General features: G+C 26.1%; 1 protein-coding gene across 1 annotated transcript; it reads left to right on the plus strand.

Moving 5' to 3' along the window:
- The first annotated feature begins 695 nt into the window (after nucleotides 1–695).
- Nucleotides 696–10,411, plus strand: LOC112690656 (histone lysine demethylase PHF8-like). Its single transcript, XM_025564703.1, has 6 exons — nucleotides 696–832; nucleotides 7,088–7,204; nucleotides 7,273–7,562; nucleotides 9,903–9,992; nucleotides 10,077–10,204; nucleotides 10,358–10,411. Exons 1-6 carry the CDS (start codon nucleotides 696–698, stop codon nucleotides 10,409–10,411), a joined length of 816 nt encoding a protein of 271 aa, XP_025420488.1.
- The last annotated feature ends 4,829 nt before the right edge of the window (nucleotides 10,412–15,240 follow it).

A 15,240-nucleotide genomic window follows, 5' to 3' on the forward strand; every position in this document is an offset into this window, starting at 1 on the left:
CGATTATTTGTAGTGCGTAGTCGTCACTCGTCAGTCAGTCGTGTTCATCACTAGTAGATACTCTATAATAATATAATATAATATTATGTTTTAGCACTAGATCAACGTTGATTTAATATCAAACGTATTATCGCATACGGCGAAAACAAATAATTTTGTTTTTCAAATTTGCGTCCGTTAACGGATTATCGCATTTGCCGCACACTTTGGACAGTTGTATTAATATATATATATTTGTTTTTATTTCTCGACGGATTATCGCATCGGACGTATTTAACGAACCCGCCGTAATATTAAGAACACTTATAGGTATACGTATTCATACCTGTTTACACGTGTGGTATTAGTGTGAGTAACAAGTACTAAGTACTTGTAAACCCAGCATGAGTTATTCACAAAATAAGTAAATATACAAAGTATTATAAAATATTCCTTGAGTAAATATATTCCTTCGATGCACATCACTACGTAGTACATAGACCCCAAGATTATAAGGTTTGTGTGAAGTTTAAAAAATTAAATTTTTATATAAGTTCTTGAATATTTCTGTGTATCTAGATAAACATCTAGCATTTGGCGTCTCCATGTGTAGAATTGTTCGTCGAAGGCCCATAGAAACTGGCAAATCAAACATGAAACTCGTTTAACCATGTGCTTTTTGCCGTTCCATTTCGAGTTTATTTTTGTTTTTCATCATGGCCGAGGCCAACAAGAACGACCTGGTGTCCGAGTACCAGCTGTATCAAGTCGTGACTGTCGAGGAGGAAGGCGAAGGGGACGAGGACAAGGACGCTGACGCGAGATCATTACCACCGCGATTCCCATCCGTTTTGTTTGTACGCCGATATACAATAGCTAGGATTTATTTGCAATAAAAAATTGTTTAATATGCATTTTATTTACCAATATATGTGAAAAAAAAATTTTATTATTTCTAGAATTATTTATTTATTTAAATTACTTATCTTACTCTTAAATTATTTATCATAATTTGTTACATTAAAATTTATTACATTAAATATTAGATTATATTAATATTGATTATAAATCGTATTAATGAAATGAAATACTTCTGTACTGTCTCACAATATAAGTACTAGATACCTACATGGGCCAGGCCCTTAAAATTTAAATCCAGGCTGAGCTTTTTTTAAATGAGACATGGACCCCGTATCGGGCTTTTAAATTTTAATTACAATCTAGGCCGAGTTTTTTAGAATGTAAAAAACTTGTATAAAAATTCAATTTTAGTGATAAAACATTCATTAGGGTCAAGCCGGACTTTGAAAAATATCTTTAAGACTTTAGGTTCATTTCACAGCCGAACGTTCATACGTAACGTTTTTCAATTTACATTGTTTAAGTTTATACGCACGGATCGCAAAAACCCGTGGCGTAGTAATGGAGGCAGGGGGTCGCCCCGGTTATTATTATAATAAAATATATTTTGTAAATATTTGAACCATTTCATATTTTTAACGCAGCTATAAATTCGGACCGAATGAAAAGAGCACGGAATTTTTCATTACTTATTCTGTGACGAATTCGGGAATTCCTTTTCTTTGAATGATATTTTGTACTTGGATTGTTTATGACTTATAATCAGTGAGAATGACTTTTATAACATATATATTAAGTTCAATATGGTTTATTAGGTTCCTTTTAGAAAGTACGTGATGCTTTGACAAATCAAAAAAAGTTATATTCATGGATCTTCAGTTGTTTAGTTCACAATTTTTCGTAACCGTGATTTTTGTGCAAATAAGTACGTATAGTAGTTATGAAATTATTGGATAAGTTCGTGAAATTTTGAATTTTCCGCTACGTTTACCTACATTCAACTGTGTGAATATTAAATATTTAATTTATGTAATTGTATGTTGGACTGTCTGATATGTTATTCAAGCTTTAATTAATTAAAATCCAACCATGTAGGAGTTTTGCACTCACATACCCAGGGTTCCAAACAAATATTTACGGTTTTCAGATTTTTGCCTATAGATAGATGTGGTGTAAAATATACCTAGTTTTTGAAATGTTCGATAGTTTATTTTGTAACTCTAACTTTTATCGTTACATTTTTTTTTTTATTTTACCATTAAAAATGAAAAGAATAAAAGAAATTGAGGCGGAATAAGATAGTTATAATAAGTATAAGTATCTATAAGTAGGTTCTATTACCTACTTAAAATCAGGGTTCGACGATCGCATGATTAAATAATACCTTTGTGCATAGGCGCAACTATGGTAAAATATCTGGGCGGGGGGGGGGGGGGGGGGCTACAGCCCCCCTATCAAAACTTAAAATAATCTGTAAATCACCCCTACTCTTATTTACCATGTTAATATAGGCATTTTAGTTAGATTTACTTCAATGTGTCTTTTTGTATGTAACACTATTGTGAGTTAAGTATGCTGTATGCAGTATGCCATGTATAACATGGAATATTATTGGGGAGGCTAATCCCCCTAGCCACTCCCTCCCACCATAATTGCGCCTATGCCTTTGTACCTGTTATTTCAATGGTCGAAGTAAGAATTTTTGTATTAATAAACTTTTTTATTTAAAATTTAACCTGTATAATTCAAAATAATGATAACTATTCTTGCCGAAAAGTTCATTTCATATGAATTGAATATGGTTCAAAAAAAAATTATAACTGTTATCAGAAATAAAAAAAAGTAACATTATTTGTAACGTATTATTTTATTAATGAAAATGCAATGTAGGTAACGTATAAAAATTATTTTAGGTAACTCAAATGTAATTTGAATAAAAATATTTGAAGTAACGAGTAACGTAATTTTATTACTTTTTAAAAGTAAATTACCCAACACGTTAACTACTACTATAGGTTGACAATCACAAATATTAACGATACCAAACTCTATGAATAGTTGCAACCACGGTATAAGATATACTTATTTGCTTTGTATATCTTAAATCGTGGTTCAACCAAGGTACTCGTACGTGAAAACAATTACTTAGAGTAGCGGTTCCTAACCTTGAGTACGCGCAGAGGCGGATTTATCTTTTTTACGGCTATAGGCACTAATAATTTACCACCTCTATAATAGGTAAAGAAGTTATATAACCCCTTCCAAAATACCTAATCTAAATATTAAATATATAAACGTATGTACCTACATCCATTTGAATTTTTAGACTATTTTTTTCGCTTTTATTAATTAGTCTACTATGAAATAGTAATGTCAATGAATGTTCACTAAATTTTAATAAAAACAATTTTTCATAATAAAAACATAGGATTATTAATATACAGTCGATGTAGTAATATAGTGTGGCGGTGTGGGTATTTATTTTTCCTCAAAATTCCGACGGTAACATATTGACAAGTGTGCACCCATTATTATACAATTATTTTTCGTAAGTATAAAGTAATTAATTTTCCAATTTTTTTTCGTACGTTTGATGCCTACAATGCTTAATGGGAAATCCACCTCTGGATACGCGGATGACCTCAATAGGTACGCGATAAAAAATTAACTAATGGTGGAAACATTTTAAATTAATTTTTTTTAAACGATTTGTTGAAATCTAATGATTTTATGAAATAATATGTAGAGTATATATCGCAAACGCTTACGCCGCACTACTTTTTTCGTTTAAGCGTTTATGATCGCGGAACGATGAAGTATAGGTAAGATCTGCTGACGTCACGGTTGTACTATTATGTTCCAAGTGAAACACATCAGTAGCACTCGTGAGCGCTTAAAGCGAATTATGTAACCAACCGGAATGCACCATATATCAAGCACAAGATTATCTGCTCTCTGAATCCAAATTTTGAAGTCTTTACTCTGATCGAAAAATACATACTTCCTTTTCGCAAAATCGACACAACCACAAATCACAGTTTTGTTAGAAACCATATTGACTGTAATTGATAGACACTTATAAATTAAATAATAGGCAATTATCATGAAATTAAGTATTAAATTATGTTACTGTAAACATAAAAAAATAACATATTATAGCGATGCGTGTCATTTTCAGAAAGTTAAATTTGAGACCCTTTTTTTCTACGTGTAAGTGCGTAGGCCGTGCACCTAGCTTACTTAGAATATTTACACAACAGAAAGGAACCCACGAGTTGTGAACCCATATTTATTATAGTATTTCTAATATTGATGTACGTATAAAAGAGGTTGGCCACACTGGATTATCAACTACCGCTCGCTAACAAACAATACGCCGTTCCCGTTTATTTCATTCACGTAAGAAAAGTGATTACTGCGACATTATCTAAAGTGCTAAAATTCGGAATAAAACTCGTGCGAAGAGAACCGACCTCGCCGCCGGCACGAGAGCACCCAATTAATCCGTTGCTGAAACCTTTGCCATTAAGAGTAAGTCAATACTGTACAATGATACTTTCTTTGTTTCTTTAAATCAACTTTTTGGCATATTCCAAATACTGCATAATATATATATATATATATATATATAAGGCGCATAGAACCAGAACAGCTTAACCCACAAAAGTGTAATTGTGCAGGACGAGCATTCCAAGTTTTAACAATTTTCATTTTTTTTTCTTATTAAGCATAGGGTTGGGCCACTTTGGTTCTTAAATTATATATCATAATCACAAAGCCAAATACAAATATGTGCTGCTATCTAGTAAATATATTTTTTGTGAGATAGGCTATTGTGGATTTCATATATCATATAAATGTGAAATGTTTTATCATATAAAATAAAAATTGATTTTTTGTGGGTTAGACCGCTTTGGTCTATGCGTCTCATATATCACCGGTAATTTGGACGATTCAGGTATTTTGCAAAATGCTGACTCATTTTAGGCAATGTAAACAATACGTATGATTTTCAAAATTATTTTACATATAACCTAGATATTTTATAAAACACCTAAGTATTATACAAAATGCCAATCATTTTTAGGCAAAGTACAAAACATTTTATTATATGTAATATTACATTAAAATTATTATAATTATTATATATTATTACTCATGTTACAGAGAAAATTTAATTTTATCTATTATTATATTATTACTATTATATACATATTTTACTTAAACTACTATTTACTTATTGTAGTATGTTGTAGAAAAGTGACATTTTGAAGTGCATAAAATGTTATTTTTAAGGCAAATACACTTTTTATTTTGACATTTGGACTTACAAACACATTTTTAAAATCCTTGGCCAATTCTTATAGAATGAATTTTTATCAACTCATTATACTGTTCACCAGATATAACACTAGTATTAGTATAAGTTTGTTATACAAATTTGACTTAAATTTGACTTGTAATATTAGATAGGTAACTGTTAATATCAGATACGATATCTATCTGGTTAGGTTACGAGAATAATAAAGATTTTCCCACAAATCACTATATAGCTGCAAACCTACACAGTTTTTATTTATTAATTTAAAGACTTGTTTAGTTGTATTTATAATCTACTGACTACTACAATTACTTCAAGTTTTAATATGAGTAATTCTAGCTAAAATATTGATGATGAAAATGATTCAGAACCACATAATGGATCTCTTTCGACTATTTATCTGCAAAATGTTAGTTTATCTTAGCCTAATTGCACCAAATATTTTTTTACAAAAGTATTTGAAAAGTATTCCAAAGATTTTTTTAAAGTATTTGAGTAGTATCTTAAATACTTGAAAAAAAAATAAATGTATTTGAGTATTTACTTAAATAATTTTTAAAAGTATTCTTTATAGCTCTGTACACATTCAAATCAATGGTAAAATATACTTTATTTGTTTTATGTAACTATGTAAGTAGGTATAAGAGTTGGGTAAAAACAAATCAAAATTATGAATAAAAAATAAAATCATGAATAACTAATTATTTTGTGAATAAAGAATAATGTTTTATTTTAAATAGTTTTAGTTGTGAATGAAAAATAAAAATTATTCTGATTAATAATTCAACTTGTAAATAAATAAAATAAATAGTAAATAATATTCAATTTTTTTGTAACAAAATTATGATAAAAATATAATGTTCATAAAAAAGCAAATAATAGTAAATACTATAATAAATAAAAAGTCAGCATCTTTAATATGGCTACATTAAATTATGTCAGACTTTATTTTAAATTAAATACAAAATGTTACTAAAGCAGTAAAACCCTACGTGCGGGCAAATAACATGTCAATATCGAGTGCTTAATTATAATAATTATAATTATAATTATAATTTAATTATATAAGCCCTTCATAGATAAAAATATTATTTATGATTTTGGTTTTGACATTTTCAATAGCTGAATATAACCCCAATTTCTGATGTTATTAAATTAGACGACGTGATTGTTCATAAGATAGAATCTTGAAGAGTGAAGAAAGTCTCAATTAGATCAAGGGATAATCCAGCAAAAAATACTATAATTAAAATAGAAGAAGATTTATTTAAACGAAATTAGTTCAAAAATAGGAAATCAGTCAGAAATAATCGGTAAGGAAAATTTAATAGATGAACCAGCTGAACTCAAAGAGTACCTTAATTCTATATGTATTAAAAAATTGTACAATTTAAATGTTATTTAATTGAAACTAAAGATTTTATTTTATTTTTTCAGTCAAATTTTGTAGCTTCATCAAATTTCAGTATAGATTTAATTCACAAATTTAATCAAAATTAAAAAAAAGTATAAATTATCAAAACAATATTACTCAAAATATCATAAGTGCTAATTTTAATTACATTTTTCAGAATGCAGATGCTAGTATAAAAGATCAAGTTAGACAAAGACAATAATCAAAAAAGTAAGTTCTTATTTGTAGAAGATTATATTGTTTTACAGCTTGCCTCTGGAATATAATTTCAGTTATCATTTTTGTTATTATTGAAAAATATTATCAGAAAATCCAATTTTGCTTTAATATATATTATTTGTATCTCAATATTATAAGTCTTCTCGTTAACTGTCCCTTATTTTGAGTTAACTTTAAAAATTAAAAATTCAATTTTTTCATGATTTAATACTTTTTATATTTTTCTAAGAATATCACTTAAATTTTTTCACTAACAACACAAACCTAATATTTTTAATTCTTATTGGTTTTAGTTCTAAAAGTATAAATGAATATAGTGAAGAATTAGATACTGATAGGGGAGGAACCATGACTTCAAAAGACGATCCAAATAAATTTTTGTGTTTTTGTAGAAAACCTAATAATGACAAGTAATACTAAAAAAATATTAATATTTAGAATAAAAATATATATGTATACAATTAAAACAATATTTCAGATTTATGATTTCTTGTGATACTTGTGAAGTTTGGTTCCATGGAAAATGCGTAGGTATTACAAAGGATTTGAGTAAACAAATAGAAGAATGGAATTGTCCACCATGCAAAAAAAAGAAGACTAAAGAAGCACGTAAAAAATCTGATGAGGAGAAAACCAATAAAAAATTAAATGAAGATAAAAGAAAAAAATATGGTTCAATATGGCTAGTCAAGAAAACTGATTCAAAATCTACTAAAATTCAACCTTTATTACAGCAAAATTGTGTCCAGCGTAAAAAGGTTTTTGAAGGTATAGCAATGGGTTTATATTTTATTACTTATATTGTAGGTTGTTGATATTAAATATGGACTATTCCTAATAAAACAGATTTTAACGTCGTCCATACTATGTATGCATAAGGTTATGCATATTTGGCTAGGGTTTTGTCGGGTCATTTTAGGGGATGTATATCAATTCCGCCGACTACTATTTATCCCTCCCTTGTAATTTGTAAATGTATTTCAAAAAAATTCAGTCCTACATAATTTACTATATATAAAAATTGTATAATAATTCAAAACTAAAATGTATAGTCTAAATTATATAAAATAATAAAAATAAAATGAGTCAATATATTTTATTTAATTCCGTACGTATTACGCTACACATAAATGTTAATGATGATTTTGACTGAAATCTTATCTTTAAGATATGATATATTTTAATATATATAAGACCTATATTTACATATTTTATATTGTTAAATTGTAAACTTTCCAATCTTCTCATGTTACTTCAAGTCTAGTTAATAATTAGTATCGATCTTGTTAACAAAATTGGTCCATCACGTTCATAGCGTCGCACATTCGTATTATTTTATTTATTAAAGATATTATATTTATTACTTATTAATTACAAATTATAATGGACTTTACTATAGTTCGATAGTAAGCGATTGATTAACAACAGATTTGATGTCAATTACTCCAGATGACGATAGAATAGGAAAGTTCTGCGATTATTAAATTTATTATTATATACTGATGAAGGAAAAAAATTCAATCCACGTATTTGGGCAACAAGGGAAATAACATAGGAACGTACTACTAATAGCTGTGAGTCTTTCCACTCAAAATTAAATTCGCAATTTACAAAAGCTCATCCCACCATTTTCATAATCACCCATGTTTTAAATACAAAAATACAAACTAACAATTACATACATATAAATGTAATAAGTATCAATACAATAAGTAAAAATAGTGCTTTTAACAAAAAAAAAAAAAAAAAAGTATTAAGAATTTATGAAATGATTTGAATGATAATAAAATTTCTAAGATCACTTATTTAAAACATGTGTACAAATATTACCAAAAGTAATTATATTTATATTATATTTATATTAATTAGAATATACATTTTACTTTTGAATTATACATTTATTATTATTTTATTATATATTATATATTTTAAAATATCTGGCGGAGTCGATATGTAGATATTTTAAACAGTAGCCGGCGGAATCAATAATTCTCCTTTTTGGAATTCTAGGTTGGAGTGGACAAAAATACCCAATTTTTTAATAAAAATCATAATTCTTTATTTTACATAAAATATTGGTTTATTTATTAAGGTTACATAAAAATAATATTTTTGATTTATTTACTTGGATAGCCATATTTTTCAGTAGATTTTGATTTTTTCAATAGTTCTTTGTTCCCTTTACAAATGTATAGAACTCTGCGCAAGTCAAGTTATAATTAACTTGACACAGTAAAATCGACTCCATGGTCTCTGAGAGTAGGCGATTTCGTTCATCAATTCACTGAGCCGACATTAATATAAAATGAATATATTACCTATTTATCATTTGTTAAATGTTAATATCTTTAATGTTGTAACTTTGTCGGAAACCATTTCTTTTCATCTTTTTTTTTTGAAAACCTAACTATTTCGATGTTTTGAAAATAATGGTAAAAAAAATGTTGGGGGAAATCGTTAGTTTTTAAGTTATACAATTATGAAAATTACGAATTTTCAAAAATATTGTATAGACAAGCTTAATTAGATAATATTTTCCATTTATATATTTCACTTCTTGTCCAATGATTAATGATTATTAGTCTGAAGCAGAAGCTTCCTGGTTCTAATCTCCAATTGTTACTAATTTTTTAACTATTTTAACTATTTTAACAATTAAGCATTGTTACTATTTTTTTTATTTGTTTAAACTTAATTAATTTACATAGTTTAATAAATAGATATATAATAGTATAATTTACCAGGTATATTTTAATATATTTATCTAATATTTTTTTTTTTTTACGAATTTTTCAGGTAGAATTCTTAAACGAACTTTATTAGATGAAATGCCAGTCAATAATATGACTAAAAAATGTAAATTTATTTCAAAAGGTAGTAATAGTAATGAAAAAATTGAAATTCTCAACTTAAATGATGGTAATAACCTGAAAGATAATGATCATATTGAAATTGTTAATGTGATGCCTAAAGAGAACAGGGTTACGAATGAATATCAATCAATTAATATCAAAAATAATACATCTACTCCTATAATAAAAAAAACTAGTACTCAAGTAAAAGAGGAACATAATTATTGTAGATTATTGTATGATCATATTACTGTAGAACATTCAGAAGTTGAAGATGGTGCTGACAAAGTCCTTCAGTCGACACGTTTAAGATTACCAAGCGTCAATAAAACATCTAAACTAAAAGGTAATTTAAATGAATAAAATATTGATGAATTAAAATGGATCAGTTCCAAGTGTAATACTCTTTTTAAACTTGGTACATTTTCAGATGTTCAAAATATTTTGTCAAAAGATATTCCTTCATCTTCAAAAACCAAAGACCAGAATAAAAACTTCATGGCAAACAAAGACAGAGATTTTGAAATTATTGATTTAACTAGAAATCATCATGAAACCGCTAAAGATGATGAAAAAATAATCAATGATATTCCAGAAGAAAAAATCAAAATGAATTTTGATAATTTGCCTGAAATGATCAAATATTTATATGAAAAGAATTTGACTAATGACGTAAGATATTTTTATTTAAATTATGCATTACTGATACAGGTAGCTGATAACTTGGTCACACTTGCTCTTGCCACGTTTTCGATGTATTTGTAATTTTTGCTGTTGAGTATTCATTTATTTAAATGCTGGTTCTAAATCATAACTTTGAATGATAAATACAGTTGTATTAATATTGTGCACAACATGCAATGCAATATTATTGTAATATTGCAATTTTTATAAATTGTATATTTACTTATGATATTCCCTATTACTCAGCCCCTATTTTTTAGTGAACTCCGACACAAAGTGTGTAGTCCAAAACTGTAGACTACAGATTCGAGAAGTATGTAGGTACCTACTAAAAAAAATAATTAACACTTCTATGAAGATATTTTTCAGGAAGCTAGTTTGAGCAAGACAACTGATGAGGACTTAAATATATCTATTCAATTTTAAATTATATATGTCACATTAAAATAAATAGTTTATAAATAGTTTTCAAATTCATAACAAACAAAAGTAACCTAATTATAATGTGCAATTTGATTAATAAAAAAGAACTACTAAAAACTATTACTGATATTGTACTAAAAATTATAATCATATGGAAGGGGGTAGAGAGAGGCTCTGTATCATATAATTGTACATTAAAAAATGTGTAGTACGAATTTTTATGAAAAATAGAGGCTGCTGTTACTTAAATAAGATTGGATCATGGTTAACAGTTGCCAATTTTTGTGATGCATAATATTGCTTTAGCTATTTATATTTATTTAATAATAACTTAAATAAACTATAATTTGATTTTTTTTGTCTTAGGATATTGAAAAAAATGTTGATCCAACAAAACTTAAAACTATTAAAGAAAAAATAGATGAGAATACAAAGCGTAAAAGAATTGAGATGTTAGTTCAGAAAGAGAAAGTATGGCGGTTAAAATACAAAAATCTGTCTGAACAAATAAAAGAACTCAAAATGGTTATCGACATGCATAAGGAAGAATTGAAAACAAATCCAAATGCTAGGCCAATTATATTTAAAAAAGATATAGGTTTACAAACAGCAATAACTCCAATGAAGGTAAATTGATTATTAACAATATGAAATTGTAAAAATTGTATATATACATTTACAATTTAAAATGCAACTTTTATTCAGTATATTATTAATTTTAAGATAATTTTGAAATATTTACTAAGTTTTCATATATATTGAAACTTATTTACATATACATAAAAAAAATATTTCTCAAATTGTATGCCAAATTTAAAAAAAATTTATTTTATTTTTAAAGATTTTAACTGTAGATCCCAGGAAATATTTTCTTCATATTTTTATGAACATGACTCAAAAATATATATATAACTAAAAATTAAACTATTATTACATGAAATCTAACCGTTGTAATTATTTAAACGAATATTTTTTCGCACTTATCTAAAGATTCTTATTATGAAATTTTTTGTAGAATTTTAATACCTATAAAAATCTTATGTGTAATATTATTGTAATGTTATAATATTATATAATATCAAGGCTTGAATATTATAGTATTTACTAATTATTATAGAATGGATACTTGGGTGGTCCTTAGCTATAGATGAAGACATTTTTTTTAATATTTTTGATTTCTTAACTCCTCATTTTGTTCATTACTATAAGAAAGTAATTCGGGTTTAATTTGGTCATAATTACTCACTCCTTTCACATGCCCCAAGAGTATTGAATATTAGTAAAAAAGAATTGTTTTGTCATTTTTTGACTATATTCAAAAATATATTGCATTTATCTTAAAAATGTATAAAACATATATTATAGATATTTATAGTTTTAATAAAAAATATATTCATACAATTTCTCATAAATCTATTATTTCCCAAGAAAAATGATAAACTATCGAATATTTTAATGATTTAAAAAAACAATTTTTTACAGTTGTTTAAATATATTAAAATAATGGTTGATGACACGATAAAATATCTTATATACAATTAATAAAGAATTTGATTTCCTAAAAAAAGTTAATTAGCATAAATTTCATTGGATTGACTGTTTTATTGTAACCGTCAGGTAAACGTAAAAGAATTTAATGTATCTAAAATTTTATTATATTAATTCAAGAGTTTTATTAATAATACATGTTTTAATATAATACAGTTTATATAATGTCTTATAAATCTATTATTTATTATTTCGTAAGAAAAACTATATGATAGCAATTATTATTATAATTTTTTTAATTTTTTTTTATATAGTTGATTTCTTTCAGTTATTTTAAAGATCTTGGACATGGTGGATTTTTACAATTTAGGAATCACCGACGATACTCGCTCACTACTTTCAGTAAATATTACTTCTGGTTTTCGCTTTTAGTTATTAACTTACTATAATCTTCAATTAATTTCACTCCTCGCTCCGTAATATCATTAACTACAGTTAAGTTATTTACTAATTATTTTCCTTTTATATATTGATCATTTTCGTTCCACAATTTCGGATATAAATCTAAAAAGTCCAATATCATACAGAATCTATTAAAAAAAAAAAAAATTCTAGATTGGACTGATATAAAATTATCGATATCTTTATTAGCATAATTATATATTTTATTTGATTATAAAATTATTCGTTTTTTGTATTCTGATTTGACAACAAAAGACTTTATTGCTTTAACTATTTTTGCCTTTGTTTTCAGTGATACATTGTCACCAAAAAATGCTAATGATGTTACTTCTGGTTTTAAGTATCATAAATGACTACACATTTTTTTTAATGTTCATTTTGAAATTTATATATCAATGACCTCGTACAATATTAGCTCTTTAATAAATTGTAAATCCATGTTTGGTGCCAGAGCAGCAGTTGGAGCACAATTTAACTTCAAGTATATGATGTCTACATGGTAAATATAGTATATCACGTTCTAGCCGTTGCTCTAATAATATACAAGTGCATTTTAGTCGACCCATGATAGATGCGGTTGTACCACAACATAAATGTGTGCTTGTATGTTTTCGGTTAAATCCCAATTTTCAAGAGTTTGATATACTGATATTGCTTGATTTTGTCTAGTGCCAGATATAAGTTCTGGTACACCAAGCAGCTGCTCTTTGCCTTTAAATTAAATTACTATTGGTATTCCTATAGACAGTCAATCATTTTTTTTCCGGATAGTGAGGGAAGAAGTTTACCATCTCATAATCTCAACTGTAACATATTATCCGATTCCGATACAACTATTAGGTACATAATATTATCTACTCGTATACAATGTATCATTATCTTAAAATGTGTGTTATTTATGAAACTATTGAGTTACAACAGTAACATTTTAGCTTGATACTTACAATTTACACAGTGTTTCAAAAATACAAATATTAAAAATATATATAATTTTATAAGCTCTAAATAACAACAAATGTACAAAAATAATAATATAATAATAAAAAATTTATTTTTCAAATAAATAAAATATTTGATAATACCTATATCATTTTTCTTACGAAATAATAAATAATAGATAGTTATAGATTTATAAGATATTGCATAAACTGTATTATATTAAAACGTGTATTATTAATGAAACTCTTCAATTAACATGATAACATTTTAGATACATTAAATTTTTTTACGTTAACCCAACTGTTACAATAGATCAGTCAATCCAATGAAATTTATGCTAATTAACTTTTTTTAGGAAATCAAATTCTTTATCAATTGTACATAAGATATTTTGTCGTAAGTTCAAAAATAAGGACAACCCTAATGGACACTGATAAAAATAGAAGAATAATCTTTAAGTTTGTTATATGTAACAAGGATTTAAAATCTTATATTGAATACTTCTTGTTTTTGTATATTTTTAAAAATTTCGTTTTACAGTACTATTTTTCCAGTTTTAGGTATATTATTTGCTTATATGCGTTGAATTTAATTTATTTTGTATATTCGTATTCCTCATTACTAAGATTAAAATTGTAAAATAATGTGAATAAAGTAAAAAAAGGTCCTCATATTTTTATATTTTTTTATAAATTTAATCATTCAAAAATAATTCTTACATAATTATAAATTATAAATGTTTACAGAAAGAAAAAGACATGGATTTTTAAATTTCTTTAAGGACATTTTATTGTGTATATACTAAGGTTTTCAGATCATAGGAAAACTCATAATTTAATGCTTAGTGCCTTAAAATCGAAGTCTTAGTAATTATTTATAGTTAAAAGTAAATTATATTTGTCTAATTTACTAAATTCCGCACATTTTTTTTCATCCTTAATGACTTCAAATTATGGTACTATTTTTAGTTTTGATTACTTATATTTTAATTTTAGCAAAAGCCAAATATAACTGATCAATTACGAATACCAATAAATTTACCAACGAAATGTGTGTCTTCTTTATCCACGATTAAAGAAGACAACATTTGTACCATTAATCTTACCAATGATACTGTTGTCAAAAAATTAAATATAATAGGTTTGGATTTATCACTAATGAATACTGTAAAACGCTCTATTTTAAATGCAGGAGTATCACCAGGGCTATTACCAGCATAACTGATAATTATTAAATAATATATATAATTTGTTAAAAAAAAAAAAAAACATTTCAATTTTATCATTTTAGACAGCAGAGCCACTAATTTTGCATGGAAATCCAAGCTTATCAAATTGTATTTCGAATTTTATAGTAAAAACTACATAACCTGTGATAATAAAATAAAATAAATTGTGTTTCAACTTATTATATTTAATTTCAATTATAGGTACTTACTCGAATGGCAAATGCTAAAAACCAAAACTCTATAAATGAAGAACGCAGTAAAAGAATTATTTTAGAAGAGCGTGAAACATATGTACCTGTACCATGTGAGTATACTACTTATATCATATAATATACTCTATTACATTTAAGAGTGAAACCAAGACTGGTTA

The sequence above is a fragment of the Sipha flava genome, unplaced genomic scaffold, assembly GCF_003268045.1.
Source record: "Sipha flava isolate LNK unplaced genomic scaffold, YSA_version1 51601_pilon_pilon, whole genome shotgun sequence".
Classification (NCBI taxonomy): domain Eukaryota; kingdom Metazoa; phylum Arthropoda; class Insecta; order Hemiptera; family Aphididae; genus Sipha; species Sipha flava.